General features: G+C 42.4%; 1 protein-coding gene across 6 annotated transcripts; it reads right to left on the bottom strand.

Annotated features, from left to right (window-relative positions):
- Positions 1-973: 973 nt before the first annotated feature.
- On the bottom strand, positions 974-26,116 carry Prpf3 (pre-mRNA processing factor 3). 6 transcript variants are annotated; one of them, XM_052179738.1, is made up of 17 exons: positions 25,987-26,116; positions 24,817-24,914; positions 23,555-23,751; positions 21,389-21,519; positions 18,752-18,898; positions 17,372-17,455; positions 16,977-17,197; positions 14,327-14,633; positions 13,367-13,533; positions 10,455-10,534; positions 7,138-7,281; positions 6,476-6,575; positions 6,187-6,300; positions 4,854-4,972; positions 4,531-4,614; positions 2,785-2,846; positions 974-1,321 (listed from the first exon to the last, which is right to left on the bottom strand). In XM_052179738.1, exons 3-17 carry the CDS (start codon positions 23,697-23,699, stop codon positions 1,175-1,177), a joined length of 2,052 nt encoding a protein of 683 aa, XP_052035698.1. In that variant the 5' UTR covers positions 23,700-23,751; positions 24,817-24,914; positions 25,987-26,116; the 3' UTR covers positions 974-1,174. The 6 variants fall into 6 exon arrangements, with proteins under 6 accessions (XP_052035698.1, XP_052035699.1, XP_052035697.1 ...); XM_052179739.1 differs by having other exon boundaries at positions 24,828-24,914; XM_052179737.1 differs by lacking the exon at positions 24,817-24,914.
- Positions 26,117-27,811: the final 1,695 nt, after the last annotated feature.

The raw sequence follows: 27,811 nt of genomic DNA, 5'->3' as shown, positions 1-27,811 counted from the left end.
CATTTGGCCTTTAAGCAGTGGCACTGTTTGGGAGTAGGTAGCAGCTATGGAACCTGTAGGGCTTGGAGCTTTGCAGATGGAAGACTGACACTGGGGGCAAGCCTTTAGGGTTTTAGCTTTACCCCACTCCTGTGTGCAGGTGAAATGTAATCAACACCTTCCTGTTCTGTCCATCTGTTGCCAGGCCTTCCTCAACATACAACTCCTTTGAAACCATAAACTAAAATAAACTTTAGTCATGGTGTTTTATCACAGCAACAAAAAAGTAACTAATACAAGGGGTGTTTGAGATAGCCCAGCTGCCCCGCAGCCAGTCAGCCCCAGCTTACTCAGCACTAAGGTTACAGGGATCTGATTGACGTAGCCTCCTTAGAACTGGGATTACAGACCACACAAACCACCATGCCCCTCCCCACCACCTACAGACAACAAAATGCTAAGTTAGGGACTGGGAATGAACTCAGCAGGTACAGTGCTTGTCTAGTATATACAATATCCTGAGTTTGGGGGCTGGAGAGATGGCTCAGTGGTTAAGAGCACCAACTGTTCTTCCAGAGGTTCTGAGTTCAATTCCCAGCAATCACAGGTGGCTCACGACCATCTGTAATGGGATCTGATGCCCTCTTCTGGTGTGTGTGAAGGCAGCTACAATGCACCGGCATATATAAAATAAATAAATCTTTGACTCGATACCCCCAACAACACATATAAAGGCTGTCATCGCAGCAGGGGGAGGTGAAGTAAGGATGAGCAGCTCAAGGTAACCCTGAACATACCAAGTCTGAAGCTGACCACATGACAGCCTATCTTAAAATCTTGTTTATTTTTTAAAGATTTATTTATTTGTTATATGTAAGTACACTGCTTAGAAATCAGATATTTATACACTTAAACTGCTAGGATCCTAGATAAATGGAAAAATCACCCATAGAACCAAATTCTAGTATCTGTAAGCATATAAAAAATATCATACTAAGTTTAAAAATAACTCTTTAATCATATGCACACACAGGAAGAAGGGCAGCACCAGGCTGGCTGGGTGAACTTGGTAGACTCTTTGCCCCAGTATCGGCCTGGCACAGTTCTGAGATCACGCACAGTGGGTAAGGTTGGGAAGTAGAGTGAGAAGACAGAAGAAACAAAGGCAAAGAAGACACAAGGGCGAGCAGTAGTCTCAGTCGGTGGACTCCAACACAGATTCACTCAGTGCAAGGTCCCAGTAGTGTTCAGCCCCATGTTTTTTGAAATGCTCACGAGCCATGTTTTCCGTAGGGCACTGTTTAAACTTCATCTCTCCAAAGCTCCGGTCTTTGGCTGTACCCTAGGTACAAAGAAGCGAAAGTTGTATTTATTTTACTTATATGAAAAGAATAACTTGTTATTTAGTCTATACTCCCTTTGAATTAGAAATCCTACCTCAGCATTCTAATGTACAACCATGCCCTGGAGAGACTAGAATTGTAATAAGCTTTCTAATTCACACCCTATCCAGTGCTGGGAACTGAACTTGAGCCTTACTCATGTTTGGCAAGCACTCGAACACCTCAAGTTACTTAAACAAGACATAATGCTCTTTTAAAAGATCTAATAACATTTGTGTAGCAAACTGAAATGTGATTCTATGATAAAGTAATTATAACCCCATGTCTTAAATATTTGCATGATTACACATAAAGGTTTCTAGTTTTTTGTTTGTTTGTTTTTTTCTATTACTGTTTTAAAGGGAACCACAGACATAAAGAACTTTTTATTCTCCCAAGTGCTAGGGATTGAACCTATGGTGTCAGGCATGTAAAAAAAAAAAAATACTCTACACTAAGTAACAACATGAATCTTAAGAAATCTTTGTTTTTAAGATTAAATATATTTATGAACTAGAGAGATGGCTCAGGAATTAAGAGCAACTACTGTTCTTACAGAGGACACAGGTTTGGTTCTAAGCATCCACATGGACTCACAACTATCTGTACCAGTTCTGAGGGATCTGACACCCTTTCTGGCTTCTATGAGCATTAATGCATGCATGTGATATAGATACATATATACATGTAAACAAAGCACTCATACACAAAAATAATTTTTTTTTTCCGAGACAGGGTTTCTCTGTGTAGACTAGGCTGTCCTTGAACTCAGAAATCTGACGGCCTCTGCCTCCCAATGCTGGGATTAAAGGCATGCGCCACTACTACCCAGTACAAAAATAAATCTTTTAAAAATTAAATAAAAATGTGTTCCTGTGCGTGCAGGTGCCTGTCAGGGCCGCGGGGTCAGATCCCCTGGAGCTGAGGACACAGGAGGAAGCTCCACCAACTGAGTAAGGGAGTGAGTCTGGGTCTGCTCTAATCTCTTCTCAACACCGCCAACATGTCAGGTGCACCAAGTAACACCCATAGTTTATAGATAAGGCAATGAAACGTGATACCGTCTGGCTCAGACTGAAGAGTGGACTGACACACAGCCAGGTCCTATTTTGCTGCAGAGCAGAGGATCAAACTCAGATTCGAATTCGCATTAGATAAGCACTCATCACCGGGCTCCCTCCCACCCACCCACCACCAGATTCTCCCATCCAGTGCAGGCTTTACTACCCCAGAGGGAAGCAATGTGAGTTACTCCCCTCTCCCACTGAGGCCTGGAAATAGTAACTTCCAGTTGAGAATGTGTACTCCTATTACCATTATTTTCCATATACTTTCCCAGTTGGTATATTCTAAAGACCAATTTCTAAAACTTGTTCTAAACACTCTGGCTAACCGAACTGCAGCATTTTACAAAGGCACTAACCTCCCACACTAGTACACATTTGTTAGTTTTCTTCACAGCTTCTTCATCAGATTCCTCATCATCTGGAAAAGACAAAAAAGCTAAATATTTGTTTTGTTTTTTCAGACAGGTTCTCACTACACAGACCAGGCTGGACTCCAACTCAGCACAATCTGCCTACCTCCACCTCCCAAGTGCTGGGTTAAAGGCGCATGCGACATAACAAACAAACAACCTACATATTTACTTATTTACTGAGATAGAGCTTTGCTCTGTACCTCAGGCCTATCTTTAATTTGAGACCATCCTCCTGACTCAGCCTACTGAGACCTGGGATTACAAGCTTCAACAATCATGCTCCACTAAATACATCATTTCTTTCTTTACCTGTGCCCCGCACCCTGTCTCTCAGTGTCTAGGATCTTGAACATGGCAAACAAATGCTTAACTACTAAACTCTAATGCTAGCCCCCAAGTTATCTTTCCTGTGGCTGAGCATGGTAACCTATGCCTTTAATCCTAGCACTTGCCAGTCAAAGGAAGGTAGGTCTCTACTGAGTGTGAAGCCAGCTAGGTCTATATAGTTTCAGACCAGCCAGGGCTACACAGTAAAACAACAAAACCCAAAGTATCCTTTCCTGATTAAAGTAGAAAGCTGCTGTTGTTGTTGTTGTGAACATCTGCTTTTAATACATTCAGTAGTCTTTGGGGGTTGGAGTGGGAGACAGGGACTCTGTCCGTAGTCCTTATCTGCTTTAAATTGGCACATGTCCTCAGCTGACTTCTTGCTTCCATTTTCTGAGTGCTGAGGTTATGGGTGGATATTACTACTCTGGAGTGATTAGAAATAAACACCAACTTCTTTTTGAGACTCATGTGGCCTAGGCTGCTTTAAAATTGCTACATAGATCAAGATCACCTCAAACTCCTAAGAGATTACAGGTAGGGATTACAGGTGTGAACTACCATGACATAGCTAACAAGAAGCTTAATTATAGATATTGTATAGATGAATGCATACTTTGCTGACTTTAAATATACTCTTGCAACCAGAACTTACAACCAAGACAGAAAGGAAAGCCTGCTGGGAGAAAATCCTGAAAGTATACATAGAGCAGTGCTGTCTAAGTCAGGTTAGCTGGGCAGGGTGGCACACATCTTTAATCTTAGCCCTTAGAAAGTCAGGCAGGGGCTAGAGAGATGACTCTGGTTGAGAGCACTGATTGCTCTTCAGAAGGTCCTGAGTTCAAATCCCAGCAACCACGTGGTGACTCACAACCATCTGTAATGGAATCTGGCGCCCTCTTCTGGTGTGCCTCAAGACAGCTACAGTGTACTTACATATAATAAATAAATAAATCTTTAAAAAAATACCTAAAATGTTAAAAAAAAGAAAGAAGGAAGGGAGGGAGGGAGGGAGGGAGGGAGGGAGGGAGGGAGGGAGGGAGGGAGGGAGGAAGGAAGGAAGGAAGGAGAAAGAAAGAAAGAAAGAAAGAAAGAAAGAAAGAAAGAAAGAAAGAAAGAAAGAAAGAAAGAAAGAAAGAAAGAAAGAACAGGCGGGTGGATCTTATGAATTTAAGGCCAGCCAGTGACATACAGTGAGACCCTGTCTAACACAAAACAAAACAAAACAAAATTCTGTCAATAGTCTGTCTAAAATTCTGAACTCTAGACTCTTCCAGGAAGGGTGGAGGAAGAACAGACAGAAAGAACTATCACCCCGCCTCCCCCAGCTCTCCCATTTAATCCCTTCTAACCCCAATTCACCATCTCCTTTCGTGTTAGATGTCTGCTCATCCCACTTTATCCGATGTAGCATGAGACGCTTAAATTTCTTCTGGGCTTTGGGGCCTGGAAAGAGAATTTTTGAGTGTTGGAAAGATGACACAGACAGCACCTCTGAGCCCTTCTACTACTCAGATAGTACTGGGAAGGTGAACTAACCCCAGGACTAGAGTACAGACATCTACTGCAGACACACAGAAACAGAAGCAAAACATCAGTCCCACAGACATCTCTCTCTCCTCACCATGCCAATCAGTGTAGGGCTGGGGTTGTCTGGAGAGCGTCCCTCAGCTCCCTGCACTCACCCCCTTCCACTACCACCACGTTGACATCCTTGTGCAGTACCACCACCCCTGTCAGGTACAGCTGCCCGGCATTGGCCTCAATCTTGAACTTCTTGGCTGGATTGCTCAAATTTCGAACTCTGGAGGAGGGAAATTTTAGTCATGTCTTCAGTTTTACCATTAGAAGCTGCCTGAATGGAATGGCAAATACAGAGGATCTAAAATCAAGACCCCTGGAACGCAGTTATATTTCTATTCCCTTGTAAATACAGAGTCTCATCATGTAGTCTGGCTGGCCTGGAACTCACTGCATAGACCAAGCTGGCCTTGAACTCAAGAGATTTGACTGTCTGCCTCCCAAGTGCTGGGCTTATACTTCTTCATAGTATGAATGAAGGAGTTCTATTATCCAAAAATATTCATAAGCTCAGTGTTCCAGAAGGTAAAATAAAAGCTTTAAATCTTGTCGCCTCTAGAACTTTCCTAACAGAGACATCAAAAACTGTAAATAGTAATCACCTATAGATAGTATCTTAAGAGATTAGAGAATAGGGAGGGGACTCTTTCAGAAAGTGCTCCTCTATATTATTAGAATTTGTCTTGTTTTCTAGTTTAGGATAGCCAAAAACTTGCTTTGTGGTCCAGGTTAGCTGCAAACTCAGAACTATCCTGTTCCTCCTGAGTGCTGGAATTATAGGCAAGCATCATCCCATATGGTCCAAAAAACTTAATCTGAATAAACAGTAGTTATATAATAATGTGCCACTTCTGATAAAGAACTATTTGGTAGAAATAAGTATATCCAAAAGAGTAGAAAGCATATATAAACTTAACCTAAAAAATAAAATGAAAACATTACATTAATACAAAAGTAAAAATGTAAGCAGTGCTCGAGAGCAGGGAAAACACCAACAACCATCGACAACACAGAATAGTTAAACCGAGCTCTAAGTGACTTCTAGCCAACTGTGCTATCCTGCCATAGGAAACAGCACAGGTACAAATCCATTCTGGAGTGTGCATAAAAGGCCTATTACTACAGAACATCAGGATAAAGACAGGGTAATAAAAAAAAATAGTGCTTTCTGTTCATCACAAAAGAAGAATAATGTAGCAGATATACTTGAAGGCCACAAGATTCTGCCCTAAGTCCTGGGAAGACATTGAGAATATAGGTGCAAGGAGGGCATGAAGGGCCACATCTGTAATCCCAGAACCAGGGAGGCAGAGGCAGGTGGATCTCTGGGTTTGAGGTTAGTCTGGTCTACTTAATGAGTTCCAGGATAGCTAGGACTAGGTAGAGAGACACTATCTCAAAAAAGAAACAGGGACAGCTGCTTATGTGGACACCTACCTATACACAGATATGTGCACCCCCTGTGAAATGTCTTCTTTAAGCTTTTTAATTTTCTTGACCTTTCTCTGTTCTGCTGTAAGTTTTCGGGCAGCGTTGGCCTCTTCATGCGCTCTGTCGTGACAGGAAGGACATCCACAAGTGAGAAAGGCATTGCCGATCAGAGGCAGGGCTAAGGGAAAGAGAGAGCAACAGAGGACTCTCCCCTCCCTCCAATACCAACCCCAGGAGGGTCAGGAAAGGTGGTGTCCTGGGCTCTGCCCTATCCCACCCACCGTGCCCCACTTACTTCTGTCTCTTCGCCATCTGAGCTCTGACATGGGCTTCTACCTTTGTAGGGTCTTGAACTGCTTCTGTTCCTAATACTCGCATTAAATTTGAGATTCTCACTACAATGGAAAGAAAGCAGCAATCAATCTCCGAATCTCTTACTTACTTCTTTAGCTAGGACAACGTAGTCTCTATATAGTATCTAGGTATATCCCCCCAAATATATATTTACTCATGAAGACAATAGTTGTATCCTTGTGGGGTTTATTTATTTTTAATACTGATGAATGAGAAATGTGAAATAAGAAATTAAGTTTTTGGTTTTTTATAAGTATACTGAATTTTTTATATAGTTTCAACTCCTATAGTTAACCAGGTAAGATTTTTCAATGTAGAAATTGTTGTAAAATGTGAATTTTGGGCAGAGAGTTGAACTAAGCAGTGCTCGAGAGCAGGGAAAACACCAACAACCATCGACAACACAGAATAGTTAAACCGAGCTCTAAGTGACTTCTAGCCAACTGTGCTGTCCTGCCATAGGAAACAGCACAGGTTAAAACAGCCCTGCAAAGAATTCAGAAAGACAACAAAACCATCGAAGACACTGAAGTGCCTTTAGGAGACAGACAGACAGACAGACTGACTGCTGGCTCACCCTGACAGCAGCCCAGAGGCACGTACCTTTGGGCTCTGGCGGCGGCGTCAGGCCTAGCCTGACTTTCTCTTGGAGCTCTTTCTGGGCCTCCCTCCTCGTTTGCCTCCGAAGTTTCTTCTGCTCCTTCTTTGTAAGATAAACCCCCAGGGTAACTGGCGTGTCATTGTCAACTGCCAAAAAGAAAAGTGAGTTGCCAAAGCACAAATTAGAGGGTTTAGTTGAGTATCTGAGGGAGGAGGCTAAGAGACGGTCGTGCTTTGTAGCCCAGACTGGACTTGAACCCAAAGTCCTGTTGCAGCCACCTCAAAACTGTAGAAGTACAGGCATCCACTCACTGTGCTTGACCTATTTGTTATTTTTAAATGATAAGAGGGACAATCTGATTATTTTTTACTAAGTGAAAGTATTATCTCTCATACTGTTTTAAAAAAGTTGAACACTTTCAGCAAATGCAATGTGTAAATAGCACTACTGGGTAAGAATTTGAGGAAATAAAAGAATCTAGAATTCCACTTGGGCCCTACTTTTTATACTTGGCTGCTTCCATGGAATACAATTTGAAATTCCCTAACCTATATAACAATAAGTTTTATGTTGGCAATGCAGCTATGCTAATGACTGTACAACCCCTGCCTCAGTTTGAGTACTAAGAAATGGGGGAAATCCTCTGGAAGAAGCTGGCTAGAGAGATGGTTCAGTGGTTAAGAATACTTACTGTTCTTCCAGATAACCTGAATTCAATTCCAGTATCTACATATGCAGTTCATAAATGTCTCTAAATTCTAGTTCCAGGAGATCTGGCTTCCAAAAGCACCTATACATGTATGTGTTTGGCATACATCCACATACATGCACACTGCCCAACTCCCCATAAACACCTAAATAAAAATAAATTTATTGCTGGGCAGTGGTGGTGTATGCCTTTAATCCCAGCACTCTGGGAGGCAGAGGCAGGTGGATTTCTGAGTTCAAGGCTAGCCTGGTCTACAGAGTGAGTTCCAGGACAGCCAGGGCTAAACAAAACAACAAAAAAAAAAATTCCCTATACTTTTCAACCATGTTTACTTGTTTAAAAGAAAATCTCATATTCCTCTGACACATACTTATAACAATTAAACAAAATCTGAGTAAGCCTAGTTCCTGCTTTTAATTTGTATTATAGGCTGAATGTTCCTAATCTGAAAACATAAGATCTGCAATACTCTAAAATCCAAAATGATTTTTTTGAACAGGATCTCATGTATCCCAGGCTGGTCTGAGATTCAGTATGTATTTGAATTCAATGTATGAGGATGACCTTACACTTTTAATATCCCTGCCTTGGTACTGCTTGAGTGCTGACATTAAAAGTGTATGTCACCACACTTGGCTTATGTAGGACTAGGATCCAACTTAGGTGTTGATGCATACTAGATAAGAATTCTACCAACTGAGTTATACTCATGTCCACATGTATGTGCCTGTGTATGTAGACCAGAGGCTAGCTGGTGCCTTCCTTGATTGTTCTCCACTGTACACTGAGGCAGATGCTTGCTCTAGGGATTGTCTGTCTCTCACACCTGTGTAGCAAGTGCTTTACCCAAAGAGCCACCCCTATCTCTTGAAATTAAAACTTTTTGACTATTACATTTTCAAATTCCCACATGAGAAATGTTTAAATGCTATGAAAATATCTCAAAGACTACAAAAGCAGCATTTGAAACACCTTTGTCCCAAGCATTTCAGACAAAGGATGTCTGACCTTTATTTCAAGGTTTCAATATATTCATCTGAACTTATTGCAACTATGACCAAATGAATTTGTCACTATGGTATTATCTCAGTTCATCCTGAGGGAAAGTACTAAAATCCTTTAAGATCTATATATCTCTCTTTTGTTTTGTTTGAAACAAAACAAAACAGCCAGTTCAAACTTAGAAGTGACTTATCTATATCAACTTCCTGATGCTAGGATTATAAGAGCATGCGTCATTATGTCCTGCCAGTAAGCATGTAACCTTTAAAGGCATATCAGCTGTTCTATGGGAAAATTCTTAAAGTTCTAAGTGACGTACTGAAAGCACTCATCTATGGAAAACCCACAACTACAACCTCTACATGTAGTAACACAACCAGTTAAACCACCTATCTCTTTTGACCAAACTAACAGATTTTACTATTAAAAAAAAAAAATAAAATAAAAAGGGGGGAAAAAAGACTGAATAAAGCCAAAGATCACAAATGGGGATCAGCAACATGTGACTCACATACATGGGTGACTATTGCTAGGAAAATTTAACTGAGAAAGTCCAAGTGATTTGGGGAAATGAGGGAATTAGTACACATCTTCTATTTATCAGAGACCTTTTCGTTTCCAAGACTCTTCCCACCACAAACCCTTACCCCACCCAGGCACAGAAACAAACAAATAGACTTATATTTCATAACAAATAGCGTAAGTAATAAAGCTGCACCTCTGCTGGGCACCCAAATAGCTAGGTAGATTTTGTTGCTTTAATGCTAACAATGCTAAAGGAAGCCAGGACATGAAAACAACCAAAACAGATTGGGGCAGGGGGCCAAAGTGGGCACTCCTTTAATCCCAGCACTCAGCAGGCAGAGGCAGGAGGATCTCTAAAAGTTCCAGGCAAGCATGGTCTACATAGTGAGACCCTTTCTCAAAACAAACAAATAATATACCAAAATAAATAAAAATTAAAAGCAAAAGCAAAATGGTAACAGGTTTTGGTGGTGGTGGAATTAGCATTATGAAAAATTCAGCCTGTAATATCAACAAACTGATGATTTCAATGGCACCCAGTAGCCACTGGCCAGCTCTGCCATTTGACTTTATTAAAATTTAAAATACAAGGGGCTGGAAGCCGGGTGGTGGTGGCACCTGCCTGTAATTCCAGCACTCTGGGAGGAAGAGGCAGGCAGATTTCTGAGTTTGAAGCCAGCCTGTTCTACAGAGTGAGTTCCAGGACAGTCAGGGCTATACAGAGAAACCTTGTCTCGAAAAAACCAAATCCAAAAAACAAACAAACAAACAAACAAACAAACAAACAAAATACAAAAAACAAGGGGGTGGAAAGATGACAGGAGAACATTGGCTGTTCTTCCAAGGAACAAGGTTCAATTGCCAGCACCCGCATGGCAGCTCATAACTGTCTGTAACTCCAGTTCTAGGGAATCTGACACAAAGACATACATGCAGGCAAAACACCAATGCAAATAAAAAGTAAATCATTTAGAAAAAAATCCCATGTGGCTATGGCCTGGAAAGCACAGGTAGAGAACTCATGCATTCTGTGGCTAATGCTGCACCACACTCTAGAACCTTAGTTGATAATCTGTACATTACCTGGAGGGTTAAGCTGGGCTGGATGTTCAACAAGATTTGTGATTCCAAAATAATCTTCTCTCTTGGGATTTTCCTCTGTACTAAAATTGGAGGAAGAAGAGAAAACAAGATATGTGGGTAGAGATGATATCAAGAATAGCCTAGACACACAATGAAAAAATATCCATCTCTATGTGTTCTTCTGTATTAGGTGCTACCTATACCATGTACTTAAGATTACACATAATTTTCAAAACAAGAAAATGGGGTCTCATAAAAGTTGCACATGTTGGGGATGGTGAGATGACTTGGGAGTTAAGAACACTGGCTCGTCTTCCAGAGGCTTCAAGTTCAATTTCCAGAAACCATATGGCAGATCACAGCTGTCTATAACTCCAGTTCTAGGAAATCCACCATCCTCACACATACATACAAACCACCAATGTAAATGAAGTAAAAATAAGTAAGTTAAAAAAAAGTTGCACACCTTCTTATACTAGTTGTTCCCAATCTTAATAACAGCCTCGATATCCCTGATAGGCAGCCTATTTTTATTTTATGTGCACTGATGCTTTATCTGCATGTATGTCTATGTGCCAGGTACCAGATCCTGCCTTACACAGATCCCTGGAGCTGGAGTTAAAAACAATTGTGAGCTGCCATGTGGTGCTAGGAATTGAGTCTGGGTCCTCTGGAAGAGCAGTCAAGTGCTCTTAACCACTGAGCCATCTCTCCAGCCTCAAATGTATTTTCTGATTAGTAACAATGAATCACCAAGGAACAAGCTGACAAATAAATGGTTTAAAAAGAAAAAAAGAGGCTGACTGTTCTTCCAAAGGTCCTGCGTTCAAATCCCAGCAACCACATGGTGGCTCACAACCACTATAATGAGATCTGATGCCCTCTTCTGGAGTGTCTGAAGACAGTGACAGTGTACTCATACATAAAATAAATAAATAAATCTTAGAACCAAAAAGAAAAGAAAAAAAGAAAAAGAAAAAAAGGTTATGACACAGGTTCCTAATGGACATTATCAGAATGAAGGAACAGATGTAAAGTTCTCCAATAAAGCTTTTGTCGTGTGTATATTGTGCATATGTGAGTACATCTGAATGGAGGCCAAAGGTTGACACTGAGTAAGTTGCTCAATCATTCTCCACATTACAGACTGGCTTGCCAGGAAGCTGGAGGGATCCTCCTACCCCTGTCCTCCCTAGTGCTGAGATTACAGGCCCACACCATTATACAATGCCTGGCACACAGACCTGTTCGTGTTTTTCTTTCTTTCTCCACATATACTAGTTGTTTTGCGTACCATGTATGTGCCTAGTATTTGCAAAGGTCAGAGGAGGGAGTTGGATCCCCTGGAACTGGAGTAGTTACAGGTGGTTGTAAGCCATCATGTGGATGCTGGGTTAATTTAATTAAAAGCTCTTTCTGAGTTCCCATACCTGGCTTTTTAACTATTGAATTCATATCTAGACTGAACAGCAAGTAGTAATTTACCAACTGAGCAAACTTAGTTATACTATACTAATAAAAGTTTATCATTATTTGACCGATAAATTAATTATGTAGGAATATAATTCTGTAGTAAAGCACTTACTTGAATTGCATAAGGTTCTGAGTATTACTATAGTGTATTACTGATACTTCAAAAAGATGCCAGGAGTGGTAGTGGTACACACCTTTAATCCCAGCACTCAGGAGACAGAGGCAGGATGTCTTTGAGTTTAAGAGCACTCTACATAGTAAGTTCCAAGCCAGCTACAGCTACATAGTGAGACTCTATATCAAGTCTCTCCCTGGAAAACATAAAACCTACGAAAAGAAAAAAAGAATGAGGGCTGGAGAGATGGCTCAGTGGTTATGAGCACCAACTGCTCTTCCAGAGGTACTGAATTCAATTCCCAACAACCACATGGTGGCTTACAACCATCTATAATGGAACTCTGTAAAGTGCCTTCTTCTGGTGTGTCTGAAGATAGAAACAGTGCTTTTAAGGTATTTTTTAAACCTTTAAAAAAAAAAAAAAGCAGAGAATTCCACCACAAACCTAAAAGAAAAAGAATGAAGAGAAATCAGTTACTAAATAGAGCAAGAGGACTAGAGAGAGGGCTCAATGGCTAAAACGACTTCTACTAGGCTGGGCGGTGGTGGTGAAAACCTTTAGTCCCAGCACTCGGAAGGCAGATGCCAGCCTGATCTACAAAGTGACAGCCAGGGCTACCTAGAAAAACCCTGTCTCAAAAAACAAAACAACAAATACAACAACAACAAAAAAAACCCCAATCGCTAGGCAGTGGTGGCGCAGGCCTTTAACCCCAGCACTTGGGAGGTTAAGAGCTGTTCTTCCAGAGGTCCCAGCAACCACATGGTGGCTCACAACCATCTGTAATGGGATCCGATGCCCTCTTCTGGTGTGTCTGAAGACAGCAACAGTGTACTCACATGAAAATAAATAAATCTTAAAAAGTAAAAAAAAAATTCACACATACAATAAAAACAAACAAACAAACAGCTAGCTTTAATGGCACACACCTGAAATTCCAGCATTCTCACAGCAAAATGGGAAATGGAAAAAGTGAATGGGCTGGCGCGCGCGCACACACACACACCACTAAATAAGTTTAAAGGGGGGAAAAAAGCAACAATATATATTTTTTTCTTTTTTCTCCTTTTTTTGTAGTTCTGGGGAATCAAACCCAAGTGCCTTCTACATACTAGGCACATGTTCAATCACTGACGTAAGTCTCTATTACAAATGGATCTGTATAAACATGTCTCTGATTTTGGTGTAGTAACCCCCAAAAGCTAAATATAACTCAAGATAATTTGAAAATATATTTGTGTAGTTATCTCTGTAGTTATCTGCATGTAATGTGTTATTTGGTGTGTATGTGCCGCCTTCTCTTGGTAGCTAACACACTCACAGGTCGAAGCCATTGGGTATGATGTAGGAGTCCCACCACTCGATCTCAGGGATATCGCCTTCCTTTAGCTCCTTCTTAGGAGCAATGAGGGCAAGTCTAGTTGAAGTATGAATGCCTGTTTTTCTAGCAGCCTGTGAAATCTCTGCTTGCAGCTTCTCCAATTGAGCCTAAAGGCAAGATCAAACAAGATAAGAAGGTAATTTGGAGCAAAGCAAAGTTGTAGAGTCACACACAAATTTAACAACAAATTTAACCCTTATTAAATTCTAATACCTAATGTAATGAATTCACAACTTCTAAAGGATTTGAAAGAGAAACTACCTTATTTTTGACTCAGTTTACTTACTCCCCTGACTTTGTCTCTCCTTTCACTCATACTGTGTTTGTAGTAGATATACATTAGTGGGATCTACAACAACCTCACGCTGAGAAGACAAAATAAGCGGCTAGAGAGATGGTTCAGCAGTTAAGAGCACTGTCTACTCTTCCAGAGGTCCTGAGTTCAATTCCCAGCAACTACATGGTGGCTCACAACCATCTGTAACGGATCTGGTGCCCTCTGCTGGTGTGTCTGAAGACAGCTACAGTGTACTCATGTACATACAATAAATAAATCTTTAAAAAAGAAAAAGAGAGAGAAGACAAAAGGGTCAATTTAACTAACTACAGTCAATCCAACTCTCCCAAGAATATAGATTCCCTGTAGTAAATTTTAACACCAGGCTATCATTCACCAAAAGAAGTCAAGAAATTGACTTTGAACAATTTTCCTCAACTGTCAATCAATGGGGAAATTTCTATACAAGCAGAAAGCAGTCAGGAAGAGAAATCTAGTAAACAACAAATATTCTAAGAATATAGCACCTAAACCAATTACTCACTGTTTTAAATTATGTTTCTATTTCCCAAAAATATGGACCTAAAAGTGTCTCTGTGTCAGCTTCTTAGCTTCTAAATTACCTTTGTCCGTAATCGTTGAGCAATCTTCTCAAATTTGCCCTTGTCATGGAATTTAAAAGTGCGTCTTTGGCGCTGGGAAGGGGCAATTGATACTCGGGGGTCAAAAAAGGTGTTAGACTCCATGTCCTCTGATGGCTTTTCTTTTAGTTGCTGCTTGAACTGTTCCCTCTTCACAGCTCGAATGTTTGCCTTCAGGGTGGGCATGCGGTGTGTGAGCTCCACCTCCTTGCCCGTCGCGTCCACAGTGCGGCCTTGCTCGTCCAGGATCAGCGGGGTGGGCTTAGTTTGATCTTTTAACTCTACTTTCCTGAAAAAACAAAACATCCCACAAAGAAATAAATCCTACAAGGACCCTTGAAGCAAGGAAAACCCAACAGAAAAACAAAAGGACTCAGACTTATCAAAAATAACTGTAAATTAACCTTAGAGAAGGCAATCTCATCAGTGTTTAATAAAATCTCCATTTAAAAAAAAAAAATCAAAGTAGGGGAACTGAAGTGATAGCTCAGTTAGGAGCACTGGTTACTCTAGCAGAGGACCTGGGTTTGATTTTCAGCTCCCACTGGGGCTTGCAGCTGTCTGTAACTTGAGTTCTACGGAATCCTATGCCTCTTTCTGATCTCTGAGGACACCATTTACCCATGACCTACACAGATAAATCTTTGCAGGCAAAATGTTCATGCACATAAATAAATCTTGCAACAAAACAACAGCAAAAAACCCAATGTAAATTAGTTCTATTTTTTAGCTAAGAGTTAAAATATAAAACATCAAACCAGGCTGAGGCTGTATCTCAGTATTGGCTAAGGATATATCTCCCTCAGTATTAGAGCATTTGTACAGCATATTCAAGTTTATGGGTTCCCATAAAAAATACATCAAATCAAGTATTTGGATACAGGGCATAATCCAACAAAATTAATTCTAAAATCATATTAGGAAAAATCTGTTCTCATTTACCTTTTCTCCTGGCTATTCTGGAACTTACTATGTAGACCAGACCCGCCTCAAACTCAAGAACTTCCCTGCCTCTGCTTCCTAATTACTGAAATTAAAGGCATGTGCGGTTACCACCACTTCGCCATTATTTAATCTTATTTTATTCCCAAATTCTTCTCTTTTTTCAATATTTATTTTCAGGTCCTCCAGAACTGGACTGACAGATGGCTGTTAGCCAACCTGTGGGTGCTGGGAACCAAACTGTAGTCCTCTGGAATAGCAGCAAGTGTTCTTCTTCTTCTTCTTCTTCTTTTTTTTTTTTTTGGTTTTTGAGACAGGGTTTCTCTATGTAGCCCTGGCTGTCCTGGAACTCACTCTGTAGACCAGGCTGGCCTAAAACTCAGAAATCCACCTGCCTCTGCCTCCCAAGTACTGGGATTAAAGGCGTGCCCGGCGCAGCAAGTGTTCTTAACCACTTAGCCACCTTTCCACCCTACCCTCACCCCTGCCTTTTTTTGTTATTTCATGTACACTGATGTTTTGCCTACATGTATGTCTATGTGAGTGTGTTGAATGCTACAGAACTGGAGTTACAAACAATTGTGAGCCACCATGTGGATACTAGGAATTGAACCTGAATCCTTTGGAAGAGCAGCCAGTGGTTTAACCATTGACCCATCTTCCAGGTCATTTCTCTCCACCCCCACCCCTTTCGTGGTGTTCAATGATCTGAGAGCCCAAGGCCTCCTGCATACTAGCCAGATGTTCTACTACTGGGATGCATGGGAAACAACTCTATCATCTGCTCCTAAGTTTTTGGGATGCCAGATCAAACACAAATGAGACAGGGTCTTGCTATGATTTCTGCCTGGCCTACAACTTGTTATGTAGACTAGTCTAGATTCACATTTACCTCACTAGTCTTGCTTCTCCCTTCTGGGTAACGGAGTTGCAGACATGTGCCACCATATGCCACTCAAGTCTAACATTTGGTCTCGACTGATACTGTTTAATGGCTGAAGCTCTTAAGTAGTAAGCCCAGAAATTGGATTCTATTCTTACCTCCATTATTAAGTGAAAAATATTACTTTAGTTCTACCAGTGATAAGCAGACAACAAATTACAATAAAGCCAAAAAATGTAACTGAACTTAGATCATATATTAAAAATATGAAACTGTAAGAAATTATTTAATTTTCTTTGGGAAAAAAGTCAGTAACAGGCTGAAGAAATAGCTCAGTGGTTAAGAGTACTTCCAGAGGTGCTGAGTTCAATTCCCAGCAACCACATGGTGACTCACAACCATCCATAATGGGATCCGATGCCCTCTTCTGGTGTGTCTGAAGACAGCGACAGTGTACTCGTATACATAAAATAAATAAATCAAATAAATAAATCTTTAAAAAAAAAGTTGAAAGGGGAAAGCATTTGGAATGTAAACAAAGAATATAGAAAATAAAAAATATATATACAAACTTTAAAAAAAAAAGTCTCCCAGCACTTGGGAGGCAGAGGCAGGAGGATTTCTGAGTTTGAGGCCAGCCTGGTCTCAGTTCCAGGAGTGAGTTCCAGGACAGCCAGGGCTACACAGAGAAACCCTGTCTTGAAAAATCAAACAAACAAACAAAGTCAGTAATATTCAAGTACATCCCCTTTAACTAACTACCTCAGAGTTTGAGAAGGGATGAGGGACTGTGTGAAAGATACTCACGGTGGGGCTATGCCCATGGCGTGGAGATTAGCCAGGCCCACCATGTTGGCATTGCCAATAAGCCCGGGCTTCAACGCCAGCTGGGCCTGGATCCGGGCTTGTAGTTCAGCGGCTTTCCTTGCCTTCTCAATGGCATCATTCATAAAGGTGGCAGCCTGGGAGGGCTGGATAGTGTTGCCGATTGGGAGTCGCTCTGGTTGGGAAGAAGAAGGTGTCTTTGGCTATAAGACAGAGATTAAAAGAGATCTGAGAGTGTGAGACAGAGTGTGAGGCATCCAGACACAGACACTCCACGGCAGAGAATGTGGACAATTGGAGCCCTTTCTGGACTCTTGTGTGGGTGAATGACAACAGACTATGCGAACTCTTCTCTTCAGAGCAACCGGGCAGCATACCTGAGGTGCAGGGGGGCTGATGAAGCTCAGCTGCTTCTTCCGTTCCTCGATTTGTCGTGTTGCTGCCTCCATCATCTGTTTGATCTGTTCTCCAGAGGAAAAAGGTGGAAAAGATTAATTTCTCCCATAAATGTTCCAAAATGAAAAGCATTCAGTTCTAGAGACCTAAAAGTTTGTGAATGTCTCCACAATATATATACCATAGACAAGAAAATTTACTAAAAATAAGCCTATACCATTAAGCACTGGACGTTTTCAATCTTTTCCCCCCCGAATTAGGACTGGTATATTAGGTAGTATACATGACTGAGACTTAAGACAATATGAGGCTAGAACTGTGCTACACTTTCTGCCTGTATTTCTTTGGATAAGGAATTAATACCTTAACCTCTCACAAATCTAAAAGGGGCGGAAAGCACACTTCCTAATAAGCTACTACTTTACAGTGGGCAGGGAGACTGTAGACATGGTTCAGAGCTAAAGCACCAATCAATCACTCTTGTATAGGACCTGAGTTCAGGTCCAGCATCCACATGGTGATTCACGACCATCTCTAACCAGTTCTAGGATATCTGATACTTCTAACACCCACAGATTCCTACATGCACATAAAAATTCCTATTATGTTTAAAAATCATAGTTATCAGCCAGGCATGGTAGCATACACCTTTAAGAAGCAGTAGCAGGGGCTGGAGAGATGGCTTAGTAGTTAAGAGCACTGGCTGCTCTTCCAAAGGTCCTGAGTTCAAATCCCAGCAACAACATGGTGGCTCATAACCATCCATAAGGAGATCTGACTCCCTCTTCTGAAGACAACTACAGTGTACTTACATATAATAATAAGTAAATCTTAGGAAAAAAAAGAAAGAAAAAAGAAGCAGTAGCAGACAGATCCCCGAGTCTGAGGCCAGCCTGGTCTATACATAGTGACTCGCAGGCCAGCCAGGGCTAATAACAAGACCTTGTTTTTAAAAATGTTAACAATCACGTTATTAGCCTTTGAATTCCTCCTGTAGGTAAGTACAGGCAATGGCGCAGGCCTCTTTAGAGATGTTTCTATAAACCCCTTGTCATGTCTTAACCAAGAGTAGAAACAAGCTCTCAAGATACAGTCAAGCTAAGTGCTATCATTTCATTTCATTTTTCCAATGATGATTAGGTAGACAACTGGGCAAACGATAATGTAACATACTAGGTGCTCAATAAATACAATGTCAATAATCCTCAGCTGGGTTACTTCTGATCAAACCAAGAACTGCTAAAATATAAAGGAAAAAAATTAAAACTTCCCAAATCATTAACACAAACTCAAATCACGATCACTGTGAGCCTGGACCCACGTGCTTGAACTCACGAATCCCTTTGCTTCTTTTAACTAACCTGGAGCTTCGTTAGCATGCCTGGGCTTTCTGACGGAGGTCCAGGGATCACCTCTGGCTCCTCTTCTACTTCCTCAAAACGGGGTATTCGCCGCTTCTTTACCCCTGATGATTCCTTTGAGATCTCAGAGTCATCACCAAACACCTCCTAAAGGAACGCAAGATGAAAGAAGAATTGTATCCTTCCCTCGGGGGGAAAAAGGAAGACCCATCCCAACCCTACCAGCATCCTGTGGTTTTCCCAGGGGAATAGGACAATCTTTCAAATAACTACTTGCAAGAAGCAGGGTCTTCTAGATACTCCACCAAGTGGACCATTCACCCAACTTCATCAGTCCCCTCCCCCACTCAAGCAAATCCCATTCCCATGTTCTGATAAACGTTCCCATCTCAAGATCTTCAAGATCTTCGCCAGTGCTACTGCCTACGTTTGTAATGCTCCTCCTCCTTTCCCACAAATCCTGTCTAAAACTCACCTCCTCCAGGAAGTTCTCCTCATTATCTCACCCCACTCTGATCCGACTGCTCTTTCACATTCTCTCAGCACTGAGAGCTCGGCCCATGTCAGATCACACTACACTGCTGACACTGTCTGCCATGTGTTAGGTGCTACTTTCTCCCAATTAAAATCTACATTCTTCCGGGAAAGAGACTTGTTCTTTTTTTAGTATTCCCCAGTAACATTTTCTTCTTATCATACAATGGGAACTCAAATATGTTGACTAATTGCAAAATGAGTTTAATAGGACCACGAGTGGCCAACTGGAAGGGACAATGGGAAAAAGCAAACGTACACACCGGTGGTAGGCTTTGGGTGACATCCCCTCTTCACTAGGAGGGCTCGTGTTTTGCAAGGACATATCCTCAGCCAGGGGCGAGCGCTTCCTGGAACTCCTACAGTTCAAGAAAAAGGACTCTCCCATAATATATTGTGTGGAGTGGGGACTTGAATGGACCAAAAATGGGACCCATATCCCAAGCTATCTAGATATCTCCCTCAAGAAACCATTTCTACTATCCCACCCAATGTAGTTAAGTCATTCACAGCATGAGCATGGCCTGTACAGCAGCGTGTACTATTTATTGTACATAATCTTCACTGGCTTGATCTGTATAGTATATGGTCTAATCATCTCCTCTTAAGTTTAACACAGTCTGAAATTCTATAATCAGTTGTAAATTTATACAGAACTGCTACTTACATTTTGTAACCTGTGACTGATTTATTGCAACTCCTCACTCCTAAAGATCAAGTCAAGGACTAAGTCTCCTTTCTCTTATCACCCTATAATGGTCAAAAAACAAAAGGGATAGGGATTTCTGTTTTCCTTGGTCATACAGCATGGCTGCAGACCCCAAGCAGACACTGCTTATTTTTGTGTCTATCTCAGGAAAAGTAACTGATATGCAAGGTATCAGAAGCGCTTTAGGGCTGGGTCTGATGATAGCTCGTACTTAGAATCTTAGCCCGCAGGAGGCTGGGCCAGGAGAACCTCCCAGCTTGAGGACCTGGGCTTAGTAGTAAGATCTGGTCTCAGAAATCCAAAACAAGGGCTGGAGAGATGATTTAGAGCTTAAGAGTGAGCACTGTCGTTAGGAACAAGAGTGTGTTCCCAGCAACTATGTAGTGGCTCACAACTATTTAGTGTCACAGGGGATCTGACACCCTTTTCTGACCTCTGTGGCCACCTGTGTGCATACATATAAATATACATAAATAAAAATTTAAAAATGAGTCTTTAAGAAAGATCCATAAGCAAAAGAAAACTTACTATAGACAGACAACCTGATCATGGTGGTACACACATGCATTCCCAGCACTTGAGCACGAGGTCACAGTGCTAGGATAGCCTGAGCTAGCTATATACTAAAACTCTATTTCAGAACAAACCAATCAAAGATCCAAGAGAGCCAAAGAGAAGCGAGATAGAGCAACTGGCTGCATTGGGAACGGAGGTAAGAGAGACAGCCACTGACACTGCTCATGTTAACAGGCCATGAGTACAGAACAAGCACAGAATACCCGCTTAGTAGAAAAGGGAGTATTTCTAACTCTTGTACTTGGCCCACTCATGGAGACAGTGACCCTCAGGAGGTACAGAGCAATGTGGACTAACTGTATGGCAGTTGTTTTTAGGATTCTTATCTACAAGTACATTACATAGAAATCTCTATTAATGCGGAAGAATGAGGCCTACAGTCAGGAAGCAGCGGAGACATTCTGAAGCATGTCTAGGCATCAAGCAACTTGGAGATTCTTGGATCGCTCAATTTATAGGTAGCAGTAAGAAGTGACAGGACCACGCTATCAATTACTTCTTTCAACTACTTCAAATGAACTTCGCTCATAGACCATGAAAATAAAAGCCCTGCCCCTTTACTTCAATGTCCTTCAGGGTCCTTCTATAAGGTTGGGACTCTATTTTGTTGTTGTTTTTATCTCTATTTATTTGTTGCAGGACTGGATTGAGCCTAGGGCCTCATGCATGCCGGGCCAGCACTGTACTAATGAGCTATCTCCCCAGCCCCAACACTAGGTGCTCTAAAAGCAGGTGCCAGGCGCGAGCCAGGTAAGCTCAGCACATTGCTTATCACTCCAAACACTCCTGAGCTTATTAGATAACAAACCGTAACCTACCTTTAACTCTCGTTTTCTGCTTCTGTCACTGCTAGACTTGGAATGTCTTGAGCTTCGGCCTTCCTCCACAGCTTCAAACAGCTTATCCACAAATCGGAGAGTGGAATCATCAAGAAAAGGTTTCAGGTGATCTGACAGGAAAAAAGAGGCCATAGATTAAAAAGGTAAAAGTATACAGTCCAGACATATACCAGACATGTAATAAACGATAGACAAAAAAAAAAAAAAAAAAGAGAAAGGAAAGTTCTCTTACTTTTTTTTTTCAAGACAGGGTTTCTCTGTATAGCCCTGGCTGTCCTGGAACTCACTCTGTAGACCAGGCTGGCCTCGAACTCAGAAATCCGCCTGCCTCTGCCTCCCAAGTGCTGGGATCAAAGGTGTGCGCCACCACTGCCGGGCTTCCCCACCCCCCCACCAGACAGGGTTTCTCTGTGTAGCCCTGGCTGTCCTGGAACTCACTCTGTAGACCAAGCTGGCCTCAAATTCAGAGATCCACCTGTCTCTGCCTCCTGAGTGCTGGAACTAAAAGTTGTGTGCCACCACTGCCCAACAGAAAGAAGTTTTAAGAATTTCTTTGTAGGGGACTAGAGATGGTTAAGTGCACATACTGCTCTTGCAATGGACCCAGTTTAATACCCAGAATCCACAAAGAGTGCCTTACAACTAATTGCCTATGACTCTAGCTCCAGGGGAATCTGATCTCTCCAAGGGCATCTTCTCTCATGCACACAGACACACAGATGCATAATTTAAAACCACAAACTGTAGGGGCTCAAGACATGGCCTATGAGTTAAGAGCACTGGCTGCTTTTCCAAGAGGACCTAGGTTTGATCACCAATTCTCACTCATATAGAGGCTCACAACTGTCTTTTGTAACCCCAGTTTCAGGGGATCTGACTCCTTCTAGCTTGTAGGGCATATACATAAATGTAAACAAAATACTCAAACACATAAAAAATAAAAATAGCCAGGCAGAATAATACACATTTTTTAATCCCAGGACTCAGGAGAAAGGGGCCAATTAAGGCTAAAGAGTGAAACCCTATCTTCACAAGCAGAAAGTAGTACAGCCACTGTTTTGGGGTTTTTTTGTTTGTTTTTTTTTTTCCACACAGGGTTTCTCTGTGTAGCCCTGGCTGCCCTGGAACTCACTCTGTAGACCAGGCTGGCCTCAAACTCAGAAATCCCCCTGCCTCTGCCTCCCAAGTGCGGGGATTAAAGTGTGCACCACCACCGCCTGGCTGTACAGTCACTTTTGATGCTTAAATTGAAAAATGTTTAAAATGAGGGCTGGGTATGTAGCTTTATGGAAAAATACTTTGCTAGGCAGGTACATGGGCCTGGGTGCAATCCCTAGCACCCTAAAACCAGTTTAAGATAAAATATCACCTTAACTTATACAACAAATTATGGACAACTACCCATAACAAAATCTACCTCCCTATACCTTATGTGTACTTTCATATTTTGAGATGTCAATCAGAATCAGACTCTGATAGCAGTGTATTTCCCAAGCAAATTTGACTTAGTTGATTTGGTATGGTGACCAAAGATTGCCTAGGTCCTGGTTTCCTGTCTCCAATTCTGCATAAATCAGGTGAGGAATGCAGGATGTAGGGCAGCGGCTCTCAACCTTCCTGACTCTGCCCTTTAACACGGTTCCTCATGTTGTGGGGACCCCCAACCATAACATTATTTTGATGTTATTTCATAACTGTTATTTTGCTACCAATATGAATTATAATAAAATACCTGGAATACATGATATCTGATATTTAACCCCTGTGGAGTTGCTGCCCTCAGGTGGAGAGCTGCTGACATAGAGGAAGTAGACTCCTAAGTCTCAGGCCATCCTCAGCTACTGAGCTGGAAGCCAGGCTGGGCCAGGAGGCCATATCTTTCAAATAAAACAGGGGGAGGAGGGAGTGGTGCACAGTTTAACTCACAGCACTCAGGAGGCAGAGGCAGGTGGATCTCTATGAGTTCCAGGCCAGACACAGCTACACAGGACACCTTGTTTCAAAAGGACAAAAGAAAACCACAAAAGGAGAAGGGGCTAGCCCCACCTTTCCTTTGATGCTCCTAATAGGGACAACCTGGGGAAGTTCAAATCAGTGTTTGGAATCAATCTATATGTTATGCAGAAGAGTCAGAGAGGTACACACCAGCCGCCTTTTTTTTGTCCATGCCCTTCCCCACACAGTTCAATGCCGCCGTGACCACCGTGGGCTCTGAGAAGCCCAGCACTCTCTTCACTGTCTTCTCTATCCATGGTTTCAGCTCATCCAGCTCCCGCTTAGACAGTGCCATTTCGGAGGAAGTAGAGAAGGAGAGCTCAAATCGAACAAAATACCAACCACACCTAAAAGAAACCAAGCAAGGGTCAGAGAAAAGGAAAACAATCAGGATAACAGCATAAAAGGAGCGTGTTCCCTGTTCCTATTTTCTTTTTTTTTTTCATTCTTTTTTTTTATTCGATATAATTTATTTACATTTCAAATGATTTCCCCTTTTCTAGCCCCCCCCTCCCCGAAAGTCCCGTAAGCCCCCTTCTCTTCCCCTGTCCTCCCTCCCACCCCTTCCCAGTTCCCCGTTCTGGTTTTGCCAAATACTGTTTCACTGAGTCTTTCCAGAACCAGGGACCACTCCTGCTTTCTTCTTGTATCTCCCTGTTCCTATTTTCAACCCCTAGGCACGCCTCTCCACTTCATATGAAGGGGACATGTTCCCTAAAACCAAGCTTCAAAACAGAAGGAAGGGGTCCCATTTTAGCTCATGCAGAGCTCAACACTTGGCAATTCTCCTACCTCCACTTGCCCAGTGAAGAATTCTGGGAGCATACCACCATGCCCCACTCATTTGATGTTTTAATTCTAACTCAGAATCAGTCAATGCTATCTGAAGAATGAACAAACTAGGAGTAACCCAATCTGAGGAATGGGTTCTAACTTCTGATCCTGTCAGACAAAAGATAGGCAAATAGAACATCTGAAGAGTCAATCTAGAAGTCAACTTTACTTCTACTCTAGAAGGCATTCTCTAACCAACTTTGATTTAAAACTTTTCTAGCAGATACAAATAAGAGGGTTTATTCAAGTCAGTCCTCCTGTGTTAAATCTCATAATCCTTAAGAATGCTGTCACATTTCTCCATAGTTTTATTCATGCTGGTATACACCAGAATGATTTCTTATTACTTAATGCAAGTTGGTGAAAAATTCATTTGGGTAATCGTAAATCTCAAGCATCTTCACCAGCATAAAGATAATTTAATTCCTGACTCTCTTCCTAATGGCTGTATGTCAATGACTGACTACACTGACCTCGACTTCCCAGCAGACCCCCTCTTAGCACTGCCATGCATCGTAGTATGATCTGGCAACTACTCTTTCAAGATGTTAAAAGACATCTAAAAGATGCACCCTCACAATGATCATACAAGCCTGTGATCCCAGCACAAGGGAAATCAGGAGTTCAAGTCCAGCCTTGGCTACAGAGTTCAACATCACCGGTGGCTACGTGAGACCTTGTCATAAAACAAAAAAGATGCAGTCTAATTAGCTCCTACATTCTTGACATATATATCTCTCATCAGATCTGTCAGCACACAGTATTTCACACATCTGAATGAAGCTAGAAGGCTGTTTTATGAATAGTCCTGGTATAGCTTTTTTTTGGGTCACCATGAGATAGCAGTATACTGCCTATCAAAAAGAAAGCAAACACAGGCACTAAAAGTGGAGAAAAAAGCCCACTGAAGAGACAATATAGTAAGCACCATTATTTATAAGCCCTTAGGCAAGCAAGTTAATTCCCCAGAGCCCCAGTATACTCATCTTAGAAAATGGGAACATCTGACATAGGATTCCATTCAATAAATACTTAGGTTACTATTACTTGTCAAGCAGAACACTTACTGCATGTAAGGACACATACAGCAGTGAAAAAACAGCCAAGAATCCTCCTGAGAATGGGACTTACAACCCATTACAATTTAATAATAGGCTAGAAAGTTTAAGCAATTTTCAAAATCCAAAGTAATAGGTGAAGCATATTAGCAGATTGGATGTGAGCCCAAGCAATATACTAACAAATGGATGCCTTCAAATTCGACCCGAATGAGCAAACGAAACAGTCAATGGATAAGAAAGTTGGAGTCACTAGAGTTGTCACTAACCAAATGTTCAACTATAATAGCGAGGAGGCGTCAGCGTCGGTGTCGGTGTGGGGCTGGGGGAGGGAGGGAAAGGGAGGAAGGCAGACCGCTGTCTTCTGAATGAGCAGGTAGCAGAACCCCATCTTCCGAAGGAACTCCTGACTTCCCTAAGCTGCAAGCCCCTGGAACCCCCAAGCTCCCGTCTTCACCATCTGCCCCACTGGCCCCCGCCCCACCGAGTCCGACCTAACTCCTCACCTCAGGGCAGGTCTGCCCACCCTGCTCCTTCCCGCCCCCGCCCTTTTCCTTCAGCCCATTCCGTCTCCTTCCCGCAGCAGAACGCAGGGCTCCGCTCAGCCTGCTTCCCGCCGAGCACTCCCGCCCGGTCCGGCCGCCCGCTCGGACCGAAGGCTATCCTCCCGGGCGCGGGGCCACTACTCACCTCACAAACTTCAGCCCCTGAGACGGAGCCCGAACGTTACACCGGAACCGGAAACCTTCCGGTTGCCCTACGGCCCGCCGTCGCTACCGCCACAGCCACCGCCACGCTGCGGTCCCTACAGCACGTGACTAGGGAGGGCGGGGCCTCAGCCGCGCAGCCGCAGTATCAAGGTGCCGGTAGGGGGGCGCACGCGCGGCGGGATCCTGAAGCTCAGTTCGCTGACTGGCGCCGGAGCAATGCCTACGTTAGTCCGGTCGTTATTGCCCGGAGCAGAAATCGGTTGGCAGCACATTCCCTCGGGTCAAGAGTTAGTGCGCTAAAATTAACTAAAAGCAAGGACGTCCACATTGGTACTCAGTGTCTTTTCTAGTTAAAAAAAAAGTTGTGATCCCTAGCATTAGCTCTTCACACTTAACTTTGTCGCCCTAATTTAAAAGCGATACCAGCCGGGTGGTGGTGGTGTCCCACGCCTTTAATCCCAGCACTTGGGAGGCAGAGGCAGGAGGATTTCTGAGTTCGAGGCCAGCCTGGTCTACAAAGTGAGTTCCAGGACAGCCAGAGCTACACAGAGAAACCCTGTCTCGGAAAAAACAAAAACAAAAAACAAACAAACAAAAAAAGCGATACCAGACACTGCAACAAAAAAAGAACACAGACTCAGAGCTATCCCCTGGCTTTCCATTCGCCAATGGAAACACCAAGATCTGCCTCACTTCTAACCGTGGGGAATACATTGCTTACTCACCGACAGGGCGCTTTACTAAGAAACACTGTATCGGGGCTCTCCAGAGTCACAACTTATAGGTGGTCTCCGTATAGTAAGTGAATTTGTCACGATGACTTACAGTCTGTAGTCCAACGCCCAAACAATGGTCTGCTGTGAATGGAAGTCGAAGGATCTAGCAGTTGCTAGGTCCCACATGGCAAACAAGAGAGAATCTTCTTTCTTCCAATGTCCAATCTGGGTCTCCAGGAAAAGGTGCGGCCCAGATCTTGTGCCTTGGATCTAGGACTTCTTTGTCCCAGATGACCTTGAACTCAGAAATCTCCTCGCCTTTGTCTCCTAGAATTCATAGCCACTGTGCCTCAAGATCTGGATCACAGGTGAGCCTTCCAATTCTGGATTGTAATTCATTTCAGATACAGCCAAGTGACAACCAGGAATAGCCATTACAATCACCAAGCCCTCCCTCACTTCCTAACCTATGATCAAACTTAGCATTGTTTACTCAGCCTCAGAAATGGGCCACTTCCTTGCTTTCCACCTGCGTGACTCTTTACTAAGAAATCTACAAGATTTGTACTCTATTCTCCTTCCTGTTTGTGCCCCAGAGAAACCTTTCTGGATATCCTATTTCATTTTGATATTTGATGCTCTCCTGATTCCCATTTTCCTTTTTTTCCCTTACTGTACTTATCGAATTATCTACCATAGTCATATAAGTTAGCTCAGGCTTAGTTCCTGAACTTACAGCGACACTCACACAATTAAGGACTTAATAAATAATTGTCTACCATGGAAAGTTCCCCACTATACCTCCCCCAAATAAAATGTAATATATTTAAAAAAAAAGAATGGTAATTCCTCTGGGAAGGGTGGGTGGTGGGTGGATAAAGGTTAGGTAAGGGGCATCAAATGCAGTTAGGTAAGAAAAAGCACTTTGGTGTTCTATAGTGTGTGCCACCAAGCCCAACTTTAACTTCATCTTTATGCTCATGATTATCCAGTTTCCTGATACTACTATTTGTTTTGTTTGAGACAGAGTCTCACGTAGCCTAGGCTGGCCTCAAACTCACTATGCAGATGAACTTGAACTCCTGACAG

Source organism: Apodemus sylvaticus, chromosome 4 (assembly GCF_947179515.1).
Source record: "Apodemus sylvaticus chromosome 4, mApoSyl1.1, whole genome shotgun sequence".
Classification (NCBI taxonomy): Eukaryota; Metazoa; Chordata; class Mammalia; order Rodentia; family Muridae; genus Apodemus; species Apodemus sylvaticus.
The sequence above is the reverse complement of the archived record's forward strand: the minus strand, read 5'-3'. Positions and strand labels throughout refer to the sequence as shown.

What these genes read in the sequence shown, in the direction of transcription:
- Prpf3 (XM_052179738.1), bottom strand. Translation starts at nt 23,699, where the DNA reads ATGGCACTGTCTAAGCGGGAGCTGGATGAGCTGAAACCATGGATAGAG. An exon ending in CTCAACGATTACGGACAAAG is followed by an intron (nt 13,534 to 14,326) that starts GTAATTTAGAAG and finishes TCTTGCCTTTAG; the next exon opens with GCTCAATTGGAGAAGCTGCA. An exon ending in CAGATGGCGAAGAGACAGAA is followed by an intron (nt 6,301 to 6,475) that starts GTAAGTGGGGCA and finishes CTGTCACGACAG; the next exon opens with AGCGCATGAAGAGGCCAACG.